The sequence below is a fragment of the Triturus cristatus genome, chromosome 10, assembly GCF_964204655.1.
Source record: "Triturus cristatus chromosome 10, aTriCri1.1, whole genome shotgun sequence".
NCBI classification, from domain to species: Eukaryota; Metazoa; Chordata; class Amphibia; order Caudata; family Salamandridae; genus Triturus; species Triturus cristatus.
This window is the reverse complement of record NC_140593.1, coordinates 834,452,702-834,476,356: the sequence shown is the minus strand read 5'-3', so window position 1 is coordinate 834,476,356 and position 23,655 is coordinate 834,452,702. Positions and strand designations below refer to the sequence as shown.

Here is a 23,655-nt window from a genome sequence, read left to right as displayed (position 1 = left end):
CTCAACCTGCCACCTGACTGTATGGACATCATCAAGGAGGCCAGGAGACCCACTACCAGAGCTTGCTATGCAGCCAAATGGAAAAGGTTCGTCATTTATTGCGGTAATAATGACATCAACCCGCTGGACGCATCCATCCAAAACATCATCTGTTATCTCTTACACCTATATAGATGCAATCTGGCGTACACCTCTATACGTGTCCATTTGACCGCAATATCAGCCTATCTGCAAACCAGGCAGCACCTCTCTCTATTCAGAGTGCCTGCCATCAAAGCATTCTTGGAAGGGCTCAAACGAGTCATTCCACCTAGTCACCCACCGGCTCCAATGTGGAACCTCAACTTGGTCCTCACACGCCTGATGGGTCCACCCTTTGAACCTCTACACTCATGCGAGATTCAATTCCTTACCTGGAAAGTGGCCTTCCTAGTGGCGATCACTTCCCTCAGAAGAGTTAGTGAACTCCAGGCACTAACCGTTCAAGAGCCATTCATTCAGGTTCACGCTAACAGGGTCGTACTACGTACCAACCCCAAGTTCATGCCCAAGGTAATATCGCAGTTCCACATGAACCAGACTATTGAACTGCCCGTTTTCTTCCAAAACCCACAAACTGTTGCAGAAAGGGCACTACATACACTAGATGTACGGAGGGCCCTCATGTACTACATCGACAGGACTAAACCATTCAGGAAGACAAAACAACTGTTCGTTGCCTTTGCCCCACACCACAAAGGTAACGCCATCTCCAAAGCAGGGATAGCCAGATGGATAGTTAAGTGTATTCAAATCTGTTATCAAAAGGCAAAACGCACATTAACTATTCCACCACGAGCCCACTCAACACGTAAGTTGGGGGCTTCCATGGCCTTCCTAGGAAATATTCCCCTGCATGATATATGCAGAGCAGCCACATGGTCCACTACACACACATTTACAAAACACTATTGCGTAGATGTGCAGTCAAAACAGCAGGCAGCTGTAGGACAGGCTGTTCTCAAAACACTTTTTCAGACCGCTGCAGCTGGCACGGGTAGCCGCCGCTAATAGAGGGCACTGCTATGTATTCTATGCACAGATATGAATTCAGCAGCCCACATGCCTCGAACTGAATATGCTACTTACCAGTATGCATCTGTTCTTGGCATGTAGGGCTGCTGACATTCATATCGCCCTCCCTCCTCCCCGGCGCCTGTCGCAGCTGCAGCTCTCAGAATTACTGCAAGCATGGTCATCACTTTCTGTATCTACTCCATCACTGCCACAATGGCGAAAAACAATCTGAGGATGGAGAGGATGCCCATGCGCACTGTAGTCCAGGGGAGGAGTCACCTATCCAAGGATACTTCGAAGACTCTTCCAGGACAACAACGTGCAAACATCCGGACCCAACACTAGGCGGCGATCTATGCACAGATATGAATGTCAGCAGCCCTACATGCCAAGAACAGATGCATACTGGTAAGTAGCATATTCATTCCTTCCTTAGGATAGCATTGCTGAACTCAGAAAAGTATTCATGTTTGAAAGTGAAAATAGTTGATATTTAAAAACGTACTTACCTGAATGATTTTTCTCTGATCCAAATTATATATGAAGGTACTTGGTATTTTTATAGATTGATGATGACTTCCTTCTTGAGTCGTGCTGTCATTTATTAATCATTGTGTGTATTTTCCAAATGTCTTGTATGCCTCTATGTTAAGCCTAAGGCTGCTCGACCACACTACCCCTAATAGAGCACTTTGGGATTGCATAGCAAGCCTCTGTCCACTCAAATGGGAACCCCTACGCCTCTTTACATGGCATATCAACTTACTGATCTATCATATAAAGAGCCAGCTTCCTACCTTTTGTAACTCTTGCTTTTCCCTGTTCTCATAAATTAGGATGCTCATTTCTCCTGCATAACTTTTTTTATTTTTTTGTTTTATATAGCGCGAACTAGACCAGAGACATCGGGTAGCAGAGTGCTTTACATAGCACCAGTTTCGTTACAGAAGGACACATTCATTTAAAAAAAAAAAAATTCTTGTTGTTAGGCACGGGGAGATTAAGCGATTTGCCCAGAATCACAGGATGTTGAGCGTCGTTGCCGAGACTCAAACCCGGTTCCCTAGCTTCGAGGTCGACCGCTCCAGCCATAAGGTTACATCCTCTCCCCAAATGTTGGCAAAAGAATCAAAGATGTGAAAAATACAACAGTTAAGTTAAAGTTCAGTTGAAATGGTTATGTAGCGTGAACAGCTACCCACTCGGAGTTTCCTGGCGCTTTTGGCAATAGATGGAGTTTCTCCCAGCTCAGGTAGTTCAAAACAGCCATGTCTTTTGTTGTCTGAAAAAAGTAGGCAGTGAGGTGCTAGACTTCCATTGTTCTGGCAGAGCGTTCCAAAGCTAGGGCCAAAGAACCTAAATGAGTGACCTCTCATGTGGGTAAGTTTAATCTTAGGGACAGTGCACAAGGAGAAGTTGCTGGAATGCAGATAGCGAGTGGGCTGATACAGTTTTATCAGACTATTGATATGTTGGGGGGGGGGGGGTGATTCCTGCCTTTTCTTTGAAGACATAACACAAAGCCTCGAATTGGAGACATTTCTCAACCCCTAGCCAATGAAGTGTATGGCGAAGAGAAGTAACCAAGGCAAATTTTGGCAGTCTGTAAATCAGTCTTGTGGCCGCTTTTTCTGCCACACCTGCATAAGTCTTATGGAGACTTTGTCAGCCCCCAGGTAGAGAAGATTTCTCAAATCCAGACGAAATTGGATAAGAGCCTGGTTGACCGTTCTTTGGGAAGATATGGGGAGAATCCAGATAAATTTCTGTAGCCAATTCAAATTTGCGAAGCAGGTCCCATATACCTTTGTCACCTGCGGCTTATTATCCACTCAGAAGCCTAGGTTCTTGACTTTGAGAGCATGGATGGGGATATCACCCAGAGCCGCTGGCCAATGCTGTGGTCCCCAGAGGCCCGGGTTCTTTCCAAGGATCACCACCTCTGTTTTTCCACCATTCAGTTTCAGCGTTGTTGTTCATCCATGAAACTACTTGAGCCAAGCAGGATTTCAGAAACATGGAGCTGTGGTGCCCAGTGGATGATAGTGAAAAGATGATTTGGGCATCATTGGCTTAGGACTGCTATTGTCACTTGTCCTTATGATTCCATTGAGCGAAGATGAGACTTTTGATGCCTCAAAAGCAACCCCAAGTGTTTCTACAACTGATTTGTGTTAATTTGTTAGGAGCATACTAGGTACAAAGCGTTTGTCATCCAAGGAATGCCATTTTTTTCAGACAAGGATAAATACAGGCTGATGGGCTTTTAAATTGGTGAAGAAGCAATATGCTTTACAATTCTGTCTGTACCCTATCATTGCGTCAAGGAGCATTAATAGACCAGCACCTTGTTCTATTGCTAAGTCTCAGGGTATGCTAGTCTCAAGTGTTCTACTGGTCTTCATTACATTATTTCCTCAGTAGTTGAAGGATACCTGTTTCAGAATCCTCAAATGAACTACTGAACAAAAATTATATAATAACTCTTCATTACATGTGTCTGTCCTGTACAGGATACCATTTAAGGACTCCAAACTGAAATGAGGCTCGTTCCTCCTTCCCATATGACCAAGTCAGAATGTTCTTGTGACTCGTGGTTTGCTGGAACCACTGCCTGTACAGGGAGGTAGTTGTTAGGCTTAGTTCCGTTTCTTAGGTATGTATCCATACTGTGAATAATTGCCAGTGATTCTCTTCTAAGAATATTGAAAATAGAGTTGTGCTGCAGCAGATCAGTAGTGTAGGAAAATGGATTAAGTGGTGTGGTTGTGCGACTGAACCATGAACAAATGTCACAATCTTTATTATGTCCAGTTAGGTTTCTTTAACAGAACGCTTAGCTAGTCCCAGATAGCTTTGGCATAGAGTGGTCAAGCTTAAACAGAGGAACAAGTGTAAAGCATTTAGCACTACCAAAACAGCCGAAAAGTAAGAAACACAACATAATAAAAATCTGAAACCAATTTAGAACAAGCATTGGCATAACCAATAGGTCTTGCATTTGGGATGCTATGAGTGTTAAAATTTAATTTGCTAGGCGCAGCAGAAATAATTGCTTGTACTAAGATGAATCTCTCCCCATCAGCTCGTGTTTGGCATGTGCACAACTGTTAATTGTTAAGTTGTGCAAAGTCCGCTTGGGAAACTGTGTCTGCCAATAACTTGAATGAATCAGTGAAACACGCAACCCCTAAATGAGTTTCTTACTGAAAGTAAACAAGCTATGGCGTTTATTTTTTACTTAATAAAAAATTGACAATGACGTGTACGTTTGAAGAGGCTCCTCTCTGTTTCACTAATTAGCAGCTTTACCTGACACACTGAAGGGCAGACTCGGGTGGATGTGCTGATAGAAGGTAGGTAATTAGCAGAAGTAAACGAATTCCCGTTGGGTGACCACAACATTTAAGAACTCCCGTTGGGTGACCACAACATTTAAAAACACGGGAAAAACAAGCGGAAGGCAACACTTAACCCCTTCGATGCTGCGCAGATTCCGCCGCTGTGCTGACGGAATCTTGCGCGGGTGTGCTCATGACGGAATGGTTCCGTCATGAGCACAGCTCAACCGTGGGTCATGACGGAACCATTCCGTCATGAGCACCGAAGGGGTTAACAAGCATAAAATAAAACAAGCGCGGGGGATGATGGCTGCAGAAAAGGAGCGCGTTTTGGATTTCCGATTAACAGCATCCGGATTGAACCGTGGGCACGTCCATGGCGTGCTTTCCAACTTTCTTGAATCTAATGGGATTCTGCACGCCACCCAATCGGGCTTTCGTCCCCATCACAGTACTGAGACTGCGCTCCTGGAGGTCTCGGAAACCATTAAAGGGGTTCTGGACTCCGGGGGCAAAGTCATGCTGGTGATGTTAGATCTGTCGGCGGCATTCGACACCGTTCCCCATGTTGGTCTTCTCGCTAGACTTTCCGAGATAGGCCTACGGGGGACGGTGTTCGACTGGTTTTCTTCTTTTCTAGCCGGCCGCCGGCAGTCGATCTGGGCCCCGCCGGACTCCGCCGTGATGCCGCCTCTGGGAGTCGGGGTCCCTCAGGGCTCTATCTTAAGCCCGACCCTCTTTAACATCATTATGACCCCATTGGCGGCGTTGGTGGAGTCGCATGGTGCCCAGATCGTATCCTATGCGGACGACACCCAGCTCCTCTTCTCTTGTAAGAGAGGAGGCGACTTTGATGGGGAGAGCATTCGGGATTGCCTTGGGGCTGTTTTTCATTGGTTCCATCTAAACAGCCTTAAGTGCAATTCCGACAAGTCCGAAGTACTTTTCTTTGGGTGTGATACAGAACCAGACTGGCAGACCTGGTGGCCACGGGATATGTTCCCTCCGTCCTGTTCCTCTCAGGTTGCTAAGAATCTGGGGGTGAAGATGGATAACAGGCTTACCTTGAAATCCCAGATCCTGGGGGTGTCGGGCATTTGCTTTGGCGTCCTCAGGATGCTGCGGAGGTTTCTTCCTCTGTTATCCGTGGAACACAGGACGCTGACTGTCCAGGCTCTGATCGGGTCCAGGTTGGATTATTCCAACGCTCTCTACCTGGGCCTCCCGGAGTACTTGTTGCAGCGGCTTCAAGTGGTACAGAATGCCGCTGCAAGGGCAATTTTTGGCCTTAGCAGGCGATCCAGGGCCTCGGGCCTGCTGGCAACTTTACACTGGCTTCCTATTCGCAAGAGGATCGCTTTTAAGGCGTTGACCTTGGCCTATAAGGCTCTTCATAAGGAGGGAGCCAAGTACCTCCAAAAGAGACTGGTTTTTTACCATCCAACCAGGTCTCTGAGGTCGGAAGCCCTGCATTTTTCTGTTGTCCCCCGGGTAAAGAAAGCGCGCCTCGGAGGCCGCTCGTTTGGATTGCTGGCTTCTCAGCTGTGGAACTCTTTACCACTGGCCCTGCGGGGAGCCAGCAGCCTATTAGCTTTTAGGAAAGGCCTTAAAACTTGGTTGTTTAGTCAGTAGCTGGTTCGGCGTGAATCTCTGGCCCATTCTTCTGTTAGTTCTATTTGGTGTTATGTTTTTTATGTTGCAGTATTATCTCTTTCTCCATTAAAGCGCCGGGACACTCTTTTTGAGTAGCCGTGCGCTATAGAAATGTATAAATAACATAACATAACATAACGGTTTACATAGGGTATACACAGGGTTCGATAGGCTAAGACACACTGCTCTGCATTCAGCCCTCTGAGCCTGACAAGTTACAAGTGGAGACTTAATGTACTGCTTCAGAGAAATAATGCTCCTCATTACTGGTCAAAAGTACTTTAACATTTAATGAGCATCCCTTAGCAGCTGCCTAGAAAACCTATGATTGTTCCCGTTAGCGGCCGGCGCTGCACGGGCCACTATTTCTAGTCATTTCAGCTCTAGAAAGAAAGCACATGCCCGTAGCAGCCGTGATAGCCCACCCCCCCCCAAGTTATCATCTCAGATCACATCACACGCATCCTTTGTCACCAAGGAGACACCTACAGGAGCAATCCGTGTTACAATATGAGAAACAGGCTCCAGCCAGCGCCTTTAATGGATCATTAACTCACAACTGCTTTTCAAGAGGCTTAACTGCCAAGCTCACGGTGACACTAATAGTAATGCAGTGCAGTGGGTCCTTGCACCTGCTGCAGAGACATCCCCTCGAGTGCTGCGCTTAGAGAGTGAGTGTAGCCGCTACAGACATCTGTGTATAACCTGTAGTGATGCCACGCCCTACACCTGCCCTGAATGCCTACTCGGACAGCTCAGTGTGTCAATGCACTTGATGAAGAGCAGGGGTAAGGGTGTGTGCGCAGGTGTCTTGAACAATGGCCCACCAATAGAAGGCCGAAGGCCCTCTCCTGTATGGAGGCTGCTCGGATACGATGCATGCTTGGCGAGTTACTGCACCTGCTGCGGAGCAGTGTGTTCGAGCAGCAAAGACCAAATAAAACACACACATCCACCCCACTGAATACGGAACTCTGTGGAAGGAGTGTGGGCGTGGTGCCCCTAGGTGTTTTGAGTCTCCGTCACCCACGGTTTCCCAGGAGCAGATAACGCAAGGTGTGATCTTGTCATTTCTATGGAGTTTTCGGTACCACCTGTGGTGGTAGTGGGGGGGTGGTGTGCGTGGCACCAGGGACCGGGGCTGTGTGGAACCACCAGCCATCTACGGTGACAAACAGATCGCACAAGTCTCTCCTGAGCTGCAGTGAAGACAGAGCGACATCCATGAAGAACTCAACCCCAGGCACTTACCAGCGTGGTGCAGGCAGCTCTGCCGCAGACCATACTTTCACTTCTACTCTCACTCTTTAGAAGAAAAAAAAAACTCCAGTTTCTCCTTGGGATGGAAAACAAGAAACCTCCTTCTTGCATCGGAAGCCAAACCAGGAGGGACGAAACGAGATGCGGGAGCTGCTGGTGTGCGCGTGCGGTTGCGAGCAGCGGCATATGTTTCCAATTATCGCTCCCACGTCTGGGCACAATAATTGGAAACATATGCTGCTGCTGCGCGTAACCGCAAGCATTAGGCCCTGGGCGTGCACATGGGTGGGACAAAAAGAGGCTTTGGCCAATTGCGTGCTGTCTTTGTTAAAAAGACGCACTCAAAGGCCAATAGCCTGGAGCAAAACTACAAGAGCGAGCATGTGGTGGATTTCCGAAAGCCTTAACATAAAGTTGAGCCATGCAGCGCATGCGCGCTGCTCTAGGCTCGACCTAAAAATAGGTTGTATTTGTATCTTTGAATGGGCACCAAAATCGAAGATATGATTTTACAAGAATAAGTAAATTACTGTAGTTCACTTAAAAAAGAATACAATAAATCCTTTGTGCTTAACAGGGGCCTAGCTACCTAGCTGTGGCAGTCTCTTCTTCTGTCTTGACACAAATAGAGCTGTTTTCCATGAGTGGACACGGCAGGCACTGTACTCTTTGTGTGCAGCAGGACAGTTCTTCTGTATTCTTTCTAGTCCAGTAATGCTCTGAGGACTGAGTGCCAGGGGTTCCACTTTAATGCCATCTTTGTGTTTGTGGGAGGGGAGGACTCACTAGCCAATTGGAGCAACAGTTCTCACAGGACAACCCGTCTCACTTTACATCACTTCCTGGGGGGTTGGCCAAAATCAATCCCAGAGTACCTTACTCTGCCTGAATCCAAGGTGACTTTTGTTTTCACCTGTGCAAAGCTCTGGGAGCACCCCTCTGGTGTACCCAGTACAATGTGCCACTCCGTCTGGAAAAATGGTTCTACAACCGGTTTCCCCTATCTGGCTGAGATGCCAGTCCATCTGCCTACACAAAGGAGCGGGCAGGCATAGCTGAGGTGGTGGTTTCTTTGGCGCTGGGCTGTCTGTGGCACCGCCTGGTAGTCATCCGGCGGTAAGGAGGTCTCACCTGATCCCACCAATAGTTCTTTGAAACGTTTCGCCCTTTCAAGCATAGGGCCAGCCTATTATCTGTGGACTGTCAGGAAGAGCTGCCAGAGTTTGGGGAACAAAGTGGTGATTTCTAAAGTCATTTTTACCAGGTTTGATGCAACGATTAATTTGATACAGTGAAGTACCATATTCGATGGTCCTCTATGGACTTAGCACGTCAGCTAGTGAACTCATTATTAGCCAATGGGACACCAGCCTTACTACAGTAAAAATGACAATTGCAAGTTTTTACTGTCAGGAAATGTAAGATGTAATTTCAACATGTCCACATTAATATCAACACCCTGATTTATGGGCTTGTAAGACCTACCTTAGGGGTGACATAGATATTAAAAAAGTAGGTTTGGATCTGACAAAAGGGTTACTTTGCCATGGCGAGATGGCAGTTTGGAAGTTGCCTGACTAGGTTGAGATGGCAGACTTAGAGCCCTGTTTTCCCTTTGTCATGACAGTGGTGGCAAAACAAGTGCAGCAGTCCATTGGTGCATTTTAACTTACTAGCTCTAGGTAACCGGAGTACCGTATATTAGGGTTTTATAGTAAGTTAACTGTGCCAACCAGGAATAATGCTGTCACTTTTTAAGGGTCAGAGTACATATCATGGGGCCTAGACAGTAGGACCAAATGCACTAAAGAATTGAAAAAAAGCAGCATCATTACAAAATGTGGGGGGAGTGATCGTACAAAAAGAGGTGCTTTCCTATAAGTAGTTATCAGTAACCCAGAGGAATTTGACCCAAGGTCCGAGCAGTCGACTTGCGTTACTAAAGCATTGGATGTATATCAGTGAGAATATTGAGGAACACCGCACCAGAAGTTTCAGAAATAATAATTATATTGCTGGTGTGCCCTTTATATTGATCTCTTCTTAAAACATGGCAGATTTATAATTTGGAAAACAACATGTATGCATTTACATTCTTTTTTGTAACCAGGCACCAATTATGTCAAAAGGCCCCAAAGACTCTTCCTGTATTCAAGTTTGCTTTATATTTCTAGGTCTGTCATTGCATTTTGGTCAGACAATTACTCTTTATTTTTTCCATCCTCTTCCCAGAGAAAGTTGATGTTGCTCTAGAAAGGTTCCTGCCTTTTTGTCTCTCACTGCAAGCCCGATTCTTTATGACAAGGAATTTATTTTACATATGAATATTGTTGATACAAAACAAACTAATGGAAACACCTACGCTATACTTTTTGTCTTGGATTTTGTGGCCTCCGCTACATTGGGCATGGGAATGTTGGTTGTGGGAATGCATGGGTGTGGCTGTGTCAGCAATGTGGAGGAAGAAACACATGAAATGGACTTGATGTACAGCTTCTTTTTTTTTGCAGTTTTCCAAAGTGGTTTTCTTTCAGCTCCCAAATGATAAGATACTAACCATATTTTAAGTATAACTCCTCTAACTAAGACAGTCCCATAAGTCCCCATAAAGGTTGCTTTTCTTTTGTATTACTTAAATGCAGCATGCACAAAAGCTGGAGCATATCAACATCTACACAAAAGAATACTTTTAAAAATTGTATTTTCATTATTTATGAAACTAAATCAAAACCAGGGACTTGTATGCAAGAAATTGTATTATTAGTTTCGGAGGATGTGAGTTCACAATTGTTCCCTTACTGGTAACCAGTTGCCCCATTGTAGTACTGGACTCTTAGGGTAGTCCATCAGAGCAGTCTAAAGTCTACTCAGGGAGGTGGTCTGAGCTAGCAATCCCAATTTGCTGGCACACAACAACAACACTCAATAAATTGTCCAGTCAGTGCTTTTTCTTTTAAACATGAAAATTACATTTATTGCACACACCACTGAAATCTATGCATTGAATTACAAATATGTACCTCAGGTAGACGGAAATACCTTTGGTGATGCCATTATATCACTTTGTACCCCTAGTGGGTCCTGAGCCCCCTAATCACAATGCCTCCACCTATACCAGACACAACATCACAATGTAAGGGTGTGTCATTTTCAGTTAGGCAGGCCTATTGGCTTTTTCAAGAGGTCACCATGTTAATAGAAATAATCACATATGGGGTTTGAATCTTATAACACCTTTACAATTGTTTAGGGCGGTATTATTAATCATAAGTATTGGTTACAATACCCAACTGTTTATTGTTCAATCACCATATGTAAATAAAGCATTTGAATCAAATTCTCATAAATGTCTTGAGTTTATTTACACTGGTTACCAACTGGCTGATGCAGCCATAGGATCCACCTTAAGGAGTTGCTGCACTCCAGAGCCTGAGAACATAATGCATCAGCTCAGAGTGCTTTGAGAAATAGACAAGCCTCTCCTGGGGTCATGTGCTCTGCCCCAGGAGAGTTAGGGCTAACTTTTTACAATAACCTATGGAGGCTGCTGCACTCCTGTAGCCCACCCAAAAACTCCTGTTTAACTGTTGGTTGTTTAGGAAGCTGTTTTTTTATATAGTATACCAAAAAGAGGTATGCTGTGTAAAGAGTCCAGGTATCCCTTATAAGTGGACAGGGGCCCACTCTAACAATACCAAGGTGCTCTATGTAGAAAGCTGGCTCTTTATATGATATACCAAAATGAGGTATAGCATGCAAAGTGTCCAAGTATTCCCTTACTAGTGGTCAGGGGCTTGTCGTCGAGCAGCCTTAGGCTTATTAGGGAGGAGTGTTGTACAGCTGCAAAATACACACAGTCCATGAATGATGCAAACGACTTGAGGAGATTCACACCAATTTACAAAAATAACACATATCTTTATAAATAGTTAGGCACCAGAATCAATACGATCAATCAAGTAAGTTTTGAGGTAGAAATATTTCACGATTTCAAAAGTTGACACTGTGCAGTTTTCAGAGGCTGCAAAGTTATCCTATGGGATGAAAAACGAATGCAGCATACAGGTAGAGTATAGCGACTTACAAGACCAATCTCCTGGATAGCACCAACAGGTCACAGCGGGCTGCGCTGGGGCGGCGGCGGTGTAGAAATGCAGCACAGCACTCGGTGCCCAATGTTAGTAAATGGGGATTGGTCTTCTTGAAAAGAGGATGCAGGTTTGGACTGGGAGGCTAGTCGGGATAAACCAAAAGGGGGGGGCTCAGGCCTAACAGTGCTCGGGACGCGGGGGACTCCTTTGGTCCTCATCTCCACGGGCCAGAGGCGACAGATGCAGCTGTGTCTTTAGATGTCCTGTTACTGTCCCTGGGAGCACTCGCGGTCAAGGGGGCATGCAAACAGAGCCTGCAGGCGGCGGCGGTGAGTCCACAGTGGGCAAGTACAATGTGGGCTTTGTCTCTGGAGGGTTGGGGGATCATGCTGGCACCGTTGGCCCACTCTCAGCTCGAACTAGGCGGCGCGGGTGCAGTGGTGCTTTCAGGTGTCTAGTCTTTGCAGTCCGGAGACTTCACAGCTTGGTCTTTGATACCTGCAGGTTGCAGGGGAACAGTTCTGCTGCTCCACAGGAGTTCCCGACTCTTCGGAGAAGTGCTGGCAGTCCTCCCAAGCTTTGAAGGATCAGAAGCTTGCAGCATGAGATGACTTTGGCGCATTTGTTGAGAATAGGCGAACAGACCGGCAGTGTTTTTGCGCCTAGTCAGTTGCTTCTTCTTCAGTTCTTCTTTTGCACGGATCTTTGGTCATTCTTTTTTTGGTTGCCAGGATCTGATTTCCAGGGGCTTCCCTAAATACTGACTCCAGGGGCGTTGGGGGATTGTTGGGTAGTAGCCAATGGGCTACCTACCCCTGGGATCACTACGCCCCTTCTATGACCACCTCCTGTGGGAAGTGGGTATAAGCCTGTCTCAGAGTTTCCAAGTTTGCCATCACCAAGATTGAAGAGTCTGAAATTTCGTCTTCACTTTAGGTAGCCCACCTTAGGGGTGGAACTAGTCTGAAGGTGAACACACCTATTTTACTTATGATTATCCCATCTTGCTCAGGTGCCAAATGGGCCCTGGTCAAGGGGGATCAGCAGCCTCTCCTGTGAGGGAAGCCAGATTCGCATACCAAAGGTCGTGGGCTCTTTAAAGCTCTCTGCTTTGGCATGCTTATTCGCAGGTCATCCTGCGGGAGGGGGTGTAAACACCCTCTGCCCAAACAGGCTTTGTTCCTGACCTCGTGAGAGCAAAGATCAGAAACGCGTCTGATGTGTCAGACTGGCTAAGACCAGTCGATGAACGCGCCAGTAGTTGGTAGGTTTTCAGGGGGCACCTCTATAGTGCCCTCTGGGTGCATGTATTCATAAATCCAACATTGGAGTCAGTGGGCTTATTAATACAAGATGTTTGATACCAAACGTCTCTGATTTCAGTGAAGGCATCATGTAGCTGGTGAACTCTTTTTCACCTGTGTGCAGCACATTTCCTTAAAACGGCTTCCCTGGTCACTTGTACTGGCAGCAATAGAACTGACCAGCCCAGGGAAATATATGCTCATGCAGATATGTCCATATATGTAGTGTAGTGCAGCGTGCCTTAGGGCTGTAAGGCCTGCTGTAGGGGTTACTTACCTATACTTGATGCAGTGTCTGTGGACTTGACACACATTGATGTGCACCATGTCGTGTTTTAACTTTTGTCTGCGGTGTCAGTCTGTATGTGTTTGGTGAGGGGTTCTTTAGGGTGTCACAATTGGTCCTGCAGCCCTTAAAGACCCTCTATAGCCTCCGTGCCCTAGGCACCAGAGTTGTACATTTAATAGGGACTTACAGGGAATGCTAAAGGTGTTGCCAAACGGGGAAACAATTGTACAGTTTTGATAAAAAGATCTGGCACTGGGGACCTGGTTAGCAGGAACGCAGTGCACGTCCAGGTAAAATCATATTAAATACCAGGGAAAAGGTGGGAGTGACCATGTCAAAAAGGGGCACTTTCCTACACTCTGTTTGGGGGTAGTGTGGTCGAGCAGCCTTAGGTTTATCAGAGACGAGTGTTGGACAGTTGTTACATACGGAGTCAGTAAATGATGCACAAAAGGAAATCCTCAATAAATTAGAAAAATGACACTCATTTTATATATATTTTTAACACCAAAAACCTGGTAATTGGGTAAGTACTTAGTTTTGAGATGCCACGGTCTTGGAAGTATACAGACTTACACTTGCATTGGATGAGGTATCACGTTTTTTCAGTATACGGAAGTACACTGGCACTTGTATCTGTTAAAGCAGTAATGTTATCCTATAGGAAATAAACATATACTGCATACAGAACTTAGCAGTGACTTACGGGACTGTTCCACAAGACTTAAGGTAAGTATGAGGCAAAGTCCAAGGCAGCACCAACATGTCACCTTGGTCAGCTCTGGGGCGTCCTGGTGCAGAGGTGCAATTCAGTGTCGGTGCCCTGTTGTAGTCAATGGGGAATGGTCCGGTTACAAAGAGGCTGCAAGCAGGAGCTGAGAGGCCAGTCATGTGGAGCCCGCATGAGTGCTCAGTCCTTGAGATGCTTGGGCATGTTGGGACATTCATTAGAACTCGGGCTGGTGGGCTTAGCTGCAGTGATGGTTTCTCCGGTGGGGTCGCACTTCGGGAGGCACTTGCGGTTTTAGGGGGACCTGCAAAAACAGGCTGCAGGGGGAGGCTGGGTGGACCAGTCCAGCCAAACCCAAAGGTAGGTTCAGCTCTTGAGATTCGCAGGACCCTGTTAGCTGTGTTGGTCCACTTCTCCGTGCGCTGTGGGGCTCGGGTGCAGTGGTTATTCTTGGTGTCAAGTTTTCGCGGTCCCAGACTCTTGCAGTTCCTGCTGTGTGGCAAGAGAGGCTGGAGGTGGGGGCTGGGGGACCAGTCCGGCCAAAAGGGGGGCGCTACTCTTGAGGGTCTCTATGCCTCAGGGCACTGTAGGTTCATGGCAACCTGGGCCGGGGGCTTGTGTTTAGTGCTGTCTGGTCCAGTGGGGTCTTGCTGGCAGAGGCTCTCGATTGGTCCCTGCAGTCGTGTAGGGAAGCAGCTCCTCTGCTTCAAGGGAGATGTTGCTGGCCAGGTGAAGTCGTGGGGTCACTCTTCCACAGCTTTTGGAGGTGGTGCCGCTTTCTGGATGAGCTGGGTCCGTGCAATTGTCAGGGACAACAGGCAGGCTGGCAGGGTTGGTGTCAAGTCAGTTGCTGCTGCTCAGTTCTCACGTCATGGGCTCTTCTTTGTCCTTCTTTCTTTAGGCAGACACATCTGATTTCCTGTTGTTAGGGGGCCACCTAAATACCAAATTTAAGGGCATTAAGGGGAGTGAGGCGGAGAAACCAATGGGCTACTTATCCCTGGGGTTACTACACCCCATAAATGACTAGTTCCTGTGGAGAGTGGGCAGCCCAGAGTTCCTAATTTCACCACAACAAAGGTGGTGAAATCCTAATGTTTGTGTTCTCTTCAGGTAGCCCACCTCAGGGGTGTGACTAGCCTGGAGGTGTAACATGCCTCCTTGCATTGCTAATTTACTGCCTGTTCTGGTGCCAAATGGGCCTCAGGGCAGTGGGGCTGCATCTCCCAGGTTTGAGGGAAGCCAGGCTAGCATATCAAAGGCGGTGGGCTCTTTGAAGCTCCCTGCCTTGACATGCTAATTTACTAGCCATCCTGCCAGAGCAGGTATTGCTTCTGACCTCTGAGAGCGAGCAGGGCTCCCACTTCCTAGGCGGTCAGAAACTCGTCTGTGGTGGCAGGCTGGACAGGACCAGTCAGCCAGCACACTAGAGGACTAGTATAGTTCAGGGGTACCTCTAAGGTACCCTCTGGGTGCATGTATTAATAAATCCATCAATGGAATCAGTATGAGTTTATTAAAACAAGGTGTGTGATACCAAACACTATAGGATTCAGTGAAGCCATTATGTAGCTGGGTACTCGTTTTGACCAGTGCCCAGTACATACCTTAAGATGGGCTTCCCTGCTCACTTGTAATATCCATCAATGGGACTAGACATTACAGAGGTATATCTGCTCATGCATATATGTCCTCAAATGTGCTATAATGCACCCTGCCTTAGGGCTCCACGGTCACCTGCAGGGGTGACTTACATATAGCTTATGCAGTATCTTTGGCATAACACACAAGAGTGTGTCATGGTATGTTTTCAAACATGGTTTGCACCATGTCACGCAGCCTGCAATGGCAGTCTGTGTGGAATTTGTGTCTGGGTCCTTTGGGGTGGCATAAGATATGCTGCAGCCCTTAGGGGACCCTCTTTAGTACCCATGCCCAAGGTACCTGATGTACTATTTATTAGGGACTTACAGGGGTGTTAAGGTCCTTGGCCAATTGGGAAACAATTAGACATCACTTTGTTTTGAGGAAGGAGCACTGGCACTGAGGTCTGGTTAGCAGGCCTCAGTGCACTGTCAGTCGTAAATCAGCATCGAGCAGCTAAAAAGGGGGCAAAAAGTAGGGGGACATCTGCAACAAAACCCCGTTTCCTACATTTGTGCACCTGCTCCTCCACAGGATAAGCCTTAGTGGAGCAAAATTGCAGTTAAAGGCAGATTGCATCTATATGTTAATACAGTGAAAGCACTACAGATTCCCCAGTAAACCCTCCTGGCCTATCTATGAATGCCCACTAATAGGATAAGGCCTATCCCAAGTCCACACCAATCCTTGTAGAGTCCCTTCTGCACCAGGCTGCATGTGCGCAATTACTTGGCTGTGCACAATGGTCGTTTTACAAGTTCAGCTCATGCACGTGTGTGCAAGTGTAAGCAGTACCTCTTACTCTTGCTGCACCACTGCAACCATATCTTAAAAGGCGTAACTGATGGTAAACCTGCTCAGTTCAATTACTTTGAATTTACAGGTGGTGATATTTACCCTCAATAAAAGTCTAAAAACCAAGTAGCCCTAATCGAAAACTCCTGGTGGACTAAGTGGGCGGAACCAATGGGCTACAGTATATGAGTGATCTACATACAACTGATAAATATGAGCTGTACATTGAGAGATAAAAGGAGTAGAAAACCGGTAAAACTGTGTCTTTTGAGATCATTATTGGACCGAGCATGGCAAACCTTTGAGGGGAGTGATAATGAGGCTGATCAACAAATAAAACAACAGGAAATAATGCCACAAACCGTAGATTAGAGTCAGTGATTCTGTTGACAGGTGGTAACCCTTGGGGAAAGATATAGTTGAGTCAGGAATTTTTTCAAACAAAGGTCTTGAGCTGTGTCCTGAAAGCAAGGAGAGGCATTAATCATGGAGTTCACCCATTTTCATACTGCTTTCTCTAGCCAGTACAACACGAACAATGCAAATAAAGAAAATGCCCATTCTTTAATTTAATCTTACTGTGCTCATCATAGCAATTATTCTGCATTTTAGGCAAATCTTAGCCTATTGTCTAATTTCAATGGCTTTTGGCAATGAAAAGACAGTATGGAAAAAAATATGAAAATTCAAAACCAATGTATATATTTGCCTGCTAATGTAATATGCACTCCTCTACTTTCATGTATATGTTCCTAGGTCCTATGTGTACATGACTACTATTTTGAAGACCAGTATTTGTACGTTTGAATTGCATTAACTATCATCACCGATTAGCTCATCAGCCAATAAAATCTTAGGCCAGAGTGTTTTTGTTTTTTAAATTAGACTTCTGACTAACTACCACACACAGATAACTATTCATCCAAATTTATTAACCCCATGAAGCTTACAAATTGAGGGATTTTTCTAAATATGTAGCGCTATACTTGCTTCAGATGTGGAGAAAGAAAGGTTATTTTCCTGTAGAAGCGCTGCTTAGGCATGGGAATGTACTGTAGTCAAATGCAGCTCCTACTTAGGCCCTGCTTCTCCACATTAAGAATTTAAGAAGGATATCTGAGCTGGTGGAGAAAGTGAGTGGGACTCTTTAACTATTTAATGGAATCAGTAAGCCTGGTATCAAAATTCACTGTACAGATGTTTGTTGGTTCTCTACTCATAACTGCATACTCAAATGTGCCCCCTCTTTGGAATGCAGGAACTGGAAAGCTTGTTATAAGTAATTGACTTTTCTAAGGCATGTTTTGTTTGTTGCTTGTATACTGCTTATGCAGCTTTTGGTCACTTCCAAGTGCTACAGAGAAAGTGGAGAGATTGGAAGGAAGGAAGGAGGGAGGGAATTGAAATGTAGCATGGTTCATGTGCAGGTGAAATATCAGATTAAAAATGTTGTAGATTGTATTTTGTTTAAAATAAAATATCATTTTTGTATTTTTCAATGATTTGGTTATCCATATGTTAACTACTCCACCCACATGAAAGACGTGAAGAAACATTAGTTTACAAAATTTGAATAAACACAAGTGTGAGGATGACTTCATAACAAATACTTCTGTGTCTTCTCATTAGCTCTGGAGTCTTTGAAGTAGCTGAAGCTGCAGGCGTGAGAACTGGGACCAAAATCATCATCCACCTGAAGGAGGACTGCTGTGAGTTTGCCACTGAGGATCGAGTGAAAGGTGAGCTGTAACTGATTATGACAAGAGCCTTATAATCTAGAGGTAGAGCTCCCTCACTCTTGAGTAGCCTGCCTATCAGTCTTAAAATTATCTCCAATCACTAGCGGATTAGGAAGTCTCTTAAAACTTGTATTTTCATTATAGCCGGACCTCTACTGTTGCTTTTCTCTTCGCTTCTAACCGCACCAAGAGATCATTTGTGTTCATGCACTTGACCTAATCCTGATTTAAAATGTGTGAATCAGTGTGCAGAAAATTCCTAGAAAGTGTGGGTTGGGAAGGTGGTAACCTGCAGAGTGAGAGATGTTCTCTTTCAACAAAACATTTTGGGATTACAGCACAGAAGGAAAGCGCTGCTCCAGTGTCAGATCTCTTTCCCTAAAGCTGTAATTCTTTCCCCCAATTGGCAATACCTTTAGCACCCCATGTTAGTCCTTGGTTCTTGTGGTTGTTGGTCTCGCTGGCTGGTAGTAAATGGTACCCATGGTACCCAGGGCAAGGAGACTAAAGAGGGCCCCTAAGGGCTGCAGCATGTATTGTGCCACCCAAAGAGACCCCTCCGCGCACCTATACAAACTGTCATTGCAGTCTGCGTGACATGGTGCAGAGAGAAGTGAAGACAAAACATGGCACACCCCCGTTGTGCAATTCCTGCAGACATAGGTGAGTCGCCCCTACAGCAGGCCTTCCAGCTCTAAGGACTGTGCACTATAGTACACATGTGGACATGTATATGAGGGGACATGCCCCTGTGATTTCCAAGTTGATTGTTTGATATTGCAAGTGCACAGGAAAGCCATTTTAAATTCATGTGCTGGACACTGGTAATTACGAGTTCATCGGCTACATGATGGCTTAACTGAAACTAGAGATATTTGGTGCCAAACATCTCCTATTAATAAGCCCACACAGATTCCAGTGATGGGTTTATTAATACATGCACCCAGAGTGCACCTTAGAGGTGCCCCTGAAAAACCTACTGACTAACAGTGTACTGCCTGACTTGTGTAGGCCAGCCTGCCACCACAGACAGGTTTCTGACCCCCAGCAGGTAAGAGCCCACGCTCTCTGAGGGCAGAAACAATGCCTGCTCCGGCCAGAGGTGTAATCACCTCCTCCAAGCAGGATGGGTAAGTAATCAGCATATCAAGGCTGGAGGCTTCAAAGGCCTCTGCTGCGTTTAATATGCGTTCCAGGCTTCCCCCAAGACAGGGGAAAGGCCGCCCTCTACCCCGGGCCTATTTGGAACCAGGATGGTTGTGAAAATTAGCTAGTCATGAGGCATGTTCCCCATCCGGCTAGTTCCTCCCCTAAGGTGGGCTACCTGATGTGAACACAAAAACTAGGACTCCACCATCTTGGTTTTTGGTGGAATTAGGCTCACTGTGTCAGGGTTATGCCAACTTCCCACAGGAAGTGGTCATATGGGGGTGTAGTCGCACTAAAGGAACTTAGCCCATTGGCTACTACCTGTTGCTCCCCTTGACGCCCCTAAATTGAATATTAAGGAGGCACTCCTGATGCCAGGAACGCCGATTCGACAAATCCAGAAGAAGAGTACAAAGAAGAGCCGCAAAACTACGAGAACTAAAGTGTGCTGTGGACTTTTTGTGCCAAACCCTGCCTGTCTGCACCAGTCTCGACAATTATGACAGAGTGACTCGTCCTGCAGCTGACCAACTGCCAAGAACCCCAGCAGACTGCCAACCCTTCACAAATTGACAGCATTCTCCCTTGGAGTAGAGGAGCTACTCCTCTGTAGCCCACAGGCACCGAAGTAGCAGAGTCCAGTTTACTGAGTTGCCTCTCCCTGGTCAGCCCAACGCAGAGTCTCTCAGGAAGTGGTACTTTTGCTCCTGAAGGTCAGATCTGTCCGCCCACAGAGTGAGAGGTCACCAGTACCAACCAGAGCAGCACAGCACAAATACCTGGGATACCAGACCCCTTCCAGCAACCAAGACCTGTTTAAGTCCAGTTGGGACTCAAGCAGCCGTTGAGGGACGTCCGCACCTCAGAGACCCACTTCCAGAGTGGCCCAGCTTTCTTGATTTCTGCACCCTCAGCCAGCGAGACCAACAGCCACAAGAACCAAGGACGCACAGTACCCAGCTGACCTATCCAATCTGCACAAGTGCCTCAAACCGGGCATCAATATACCGGCTGGGCCTCCTTGCTCCCAGACGTATCCCCAAGTCCCCCTCTGCAGCATGTTTCTAGGTGGCCCCCCCCCCCTTCTTTCCACCGGCGTAGTGCGTAAAGCTACCAGCCCGACTAGCACCTCTGCAGTAACGACTAACTGCTGGTGGTACGTTGAACCTTTGCCCCCTACTACCCGAAGTCCCAAAGGAGACCCCCAGAAACCAACCGTAACTGTATGCAACATATGCCTTTTTTCCCATAGGAAAACATTGCTGCGTAAAGATGCATTTAAGTGAACATTTTACTTGCCTATAAAAATCGATACTTAATAAAGTACTTACTCGATAACAAAGTTTTTGGCATCAAAATGTATATAAAAATACGATTTATTTTTCTAAAATGGTCTTGGATTTGTTCTTGTGTGTATGTCTCATTTATTGCCTCTGTGAGTACCACAAATGCTTAGCACTACCCTCTTATAAGCCTAAACTGCTCACCCACACTACCACAAAAGAGTGTTATCATTTTCCCTCTGTAAGCCAATAACAGTTGCCCGTACTCTTTACACAGTGTACCTCGTTTTGGACCACTCTATAAAGAACCAGGTTCCTACAAGCATTTTTTGCTGACTGATTTTAATTTTGTAGCCCCTGAAATGATTAAAAGACAAATAGGAAATGTGTCAGGTTATTCAGTTCTAAGGTTGTTTGTTTAAACAACAAACAAAAAAATCAGACAAAACCAATACAGCTTGGGAACCTGCCTACCTCTATTATTAAAGATAGCAAGAACACGAAATTTGCTGTGGATTAATAAGGTAGGATAGCTCAACATTTCCACATTTTTTTAAAGATTGTTCTGAAAGCACAGGGATGCTTTAAAAAAGGCACATTCAGTTCTCATATTCCAATAAGATCTAGAGAAAACTTTACCCACAAACTCCTTAGAAGTATGAAAACATTTAGAACTAAATATGTATGTGGTTTGTCAATAAAGTTTTAAGTGTTAACAATTGAGGTCTCACAAACGAGATACCCAGACCCCCTAGCACCACCATGTTGGCATTAGTGCGGCCCTCTGTCACACCACGTACTTTGTGGCCCCTGAGCAAATGTTTGCGAGTACCCATGTTCTAAAGGATGTTATTTCCAAAGCCAAGGAAATTAAGTACTGTTTTAAAGGGTGTTGTTTAAAATGGATGAAAAATGGATTACGAGGAGCAGTGAAAAGACTTGTGCCATGTGCAACCATTATGGAACGAGTCTTAAAGTGAGTACCTGGAAAGGGGAATGCTAACTTCATCATCAATTGCGTTTATTTTGGGGTAAAACCCCATAGACCACACATAAAAGTACATTTCATTGCAGCCTGAATTCAATATTCAAATATTAAATATTGAAAACAGATAAAAAATATGTGTAGAAATAATAAAAGATATTTACAGAATAAAGCCAAATGATGTCAAGAACATTTTGGGTTCTGCGTGGATTAATAGGTTCGAGGCATGTGGGCTGCTGAATTCATATCTGTGCATAGATCGCCGCCTAGTGTTGGGTCCGGATGTTTGCACGTTGTTGTCCTGGAAGAGTCTTCGAAGTATCCTTGGATAGGTGACTCCTCCCCTGGACTACAGTGCGCATGGGCATCCCCTCCATCCTCAGATTGTTTTTTTCCGCCATTGGGTTCGGATGTGAAACTGAAACCGAAAGCTGCACCGGTTCAACCGAAACCGAAAGTGGCGCTAGTCGGATCGAGGCCTTCGACGCCAGTGAAACGCGTCGGCACCGAGCGCACCAAGAGAGACTTCGGTGCCGACCTTGAAGCGGGCGACGTCGGAGTCGACGTACGGAAAAAGGCCTTCGGCGCCAACAAACCTGCTCAACTCCCGGCGCCGACGCCACCGACACCGAGGACCGCACTGCCTGCTACGTCTCGCATCGCTCCCTCGACAACACCAAAGCCTCACGCATCGAAAACGTCGACGGTCTTTTCCACACCTCGACTCGATGAACCACCGGCGCCGAAAAAGTCCACGGCCGCCTCTACGAACCTGGTCGGTGCAAAAGCCTCAAAGGCGCTCCAAACGCGACCCGTTGCGGCACAAAGCAGCAAAACCAAGACTGCCCTCCAGGACCCGTCGGGTTCCGGACCGATCGACGCTCCGGCAGCCTCTTCGGTGCCAGCCAACATTACCTTTGGCTTGCCTCCGTCCACAATCCCGAAAATATTCCAACTCAGGACACGGGTCACCCAGTCCACGATTACACCTGCCGAGACGTCTCCGGCACATGTCATCGACGCCAACACTGGCAGAATGATTCTCCACGAGCGGAGAATAACTTCGGAACCACCGTTGGACCCTTTCAGGATCCCACTAAAAAGGAAGCTGCCTGTAGAATCAGAACCTGTCCTTTATGAACCTTTCCACTCATCCTACCAGGATCCACAATTATTCTCTCCCACACACTCCGACACGGATGCGTTGGAGGACTACATGGAGGACCAAATCCCCTACCGTGGAGACATAGACCCTGATGACCAGCAGGACCCTGATCACACTTGGGGCGACCCTGTAGACCCAGGTGCACCTCTCGATGCACAGGACCCACAACTCTATGGGGCAAAAACATCTCCCACAGAGGACACTGCAGCCTTCAACGCTCTTATTGAACGTGCTGCGAATAACCATGGGGTGCAGCTTCACTCTGACACCATCGAAGATGACTTTCTTATGGACACTTTCGCATCCTCAGAACGGCATGTAAAGACTCTGCCCATGTTGAAAGGAGTCCTCAAACCAGCCAAGGACATTTTCAAGGAACCCACCAGGGCACGAGTGATAAACCCCAGGATTGATAAGAAATACCGATCAGCACCTGGGGACCCTACTTACATCAGAGGCCAATTACCACTAGACTCCATTGTCGTAGCGAATGCTCGCAAGAGGGCACACTCGCAAACGACAGGTGACGCTCCTCCCCCGGACAAAGAGTCCAAGGTGTTGGAGACCTCTGGCAAGCGAGTTGCTGCCCAAGCTGCCAACATATGGCGCATAGCCAACACTCAAGCGCTCCTTGCTCGCTATGATAGAGCGCACTATGACACACTGGAGCAACTATTCCAACATCTCCCTGACCAGTTCAAAGAAGGCGCAGAAATTCTCATCAGAGAAGGACAGCTACTCACGAATGCTTCCATCAAGTGTGCACTAGATGCCGCTGACACAGCTGCCAGGGCCATAAACACAAGCGTCATGCTGCGACGACATGCCTGGTTACGAATCTCTGGATTCAAGCCTGAGGTACAAAATAATATACTCAACCAGCCTGTCAACCCCGACTATTTATTCGGGCCGGAGGTTGACACCACCCTTGAAAAGATCAAAAAGGACACGGACACTGCAAAGTCCATGGGCGCCCTCCAAACTCAGTCCTTTCGGAGCGGCTCCTTTCGTCGCCCCGGAAACAAGGGAGCAGGTAGAGGACAGGGGTCACAACAAACGTATAACAAAGGCAATACACAGACCACCTACGATAAAAATACCCGAGGTGGATATCGTGGCTCCAGTACAAAGGGCAGAGGACGCGGCTACGGCAGCACCAGGTCCTCCCCCA

The 23,655-nt window shown here is 46.5% G+C and overlaps 1 protein-coding gene across 1 annotated transcript in view; it reads left to right on the top strand.

Annotated features, from left to right (window-relative positions):
• Positions 1 to 23,655, top strand: part of TRAP1 (TNF receptor associated protein 1) — a 204,799-nt gene that overhangs the window by 111,233 nt on the left and 69,911 nt on the right. Inside the window, exon 7 of the mRNA XM_085628450.1 lies at positions 17,793 to 17,902. Coding sequence (XP_085484576.1) covers positions 17,793 to 17,902 — 110 coding nt within the window. The remainder of the gene's footprint in view (positions 1 to 17,792; positions 17,903 to 23,655) is intronic.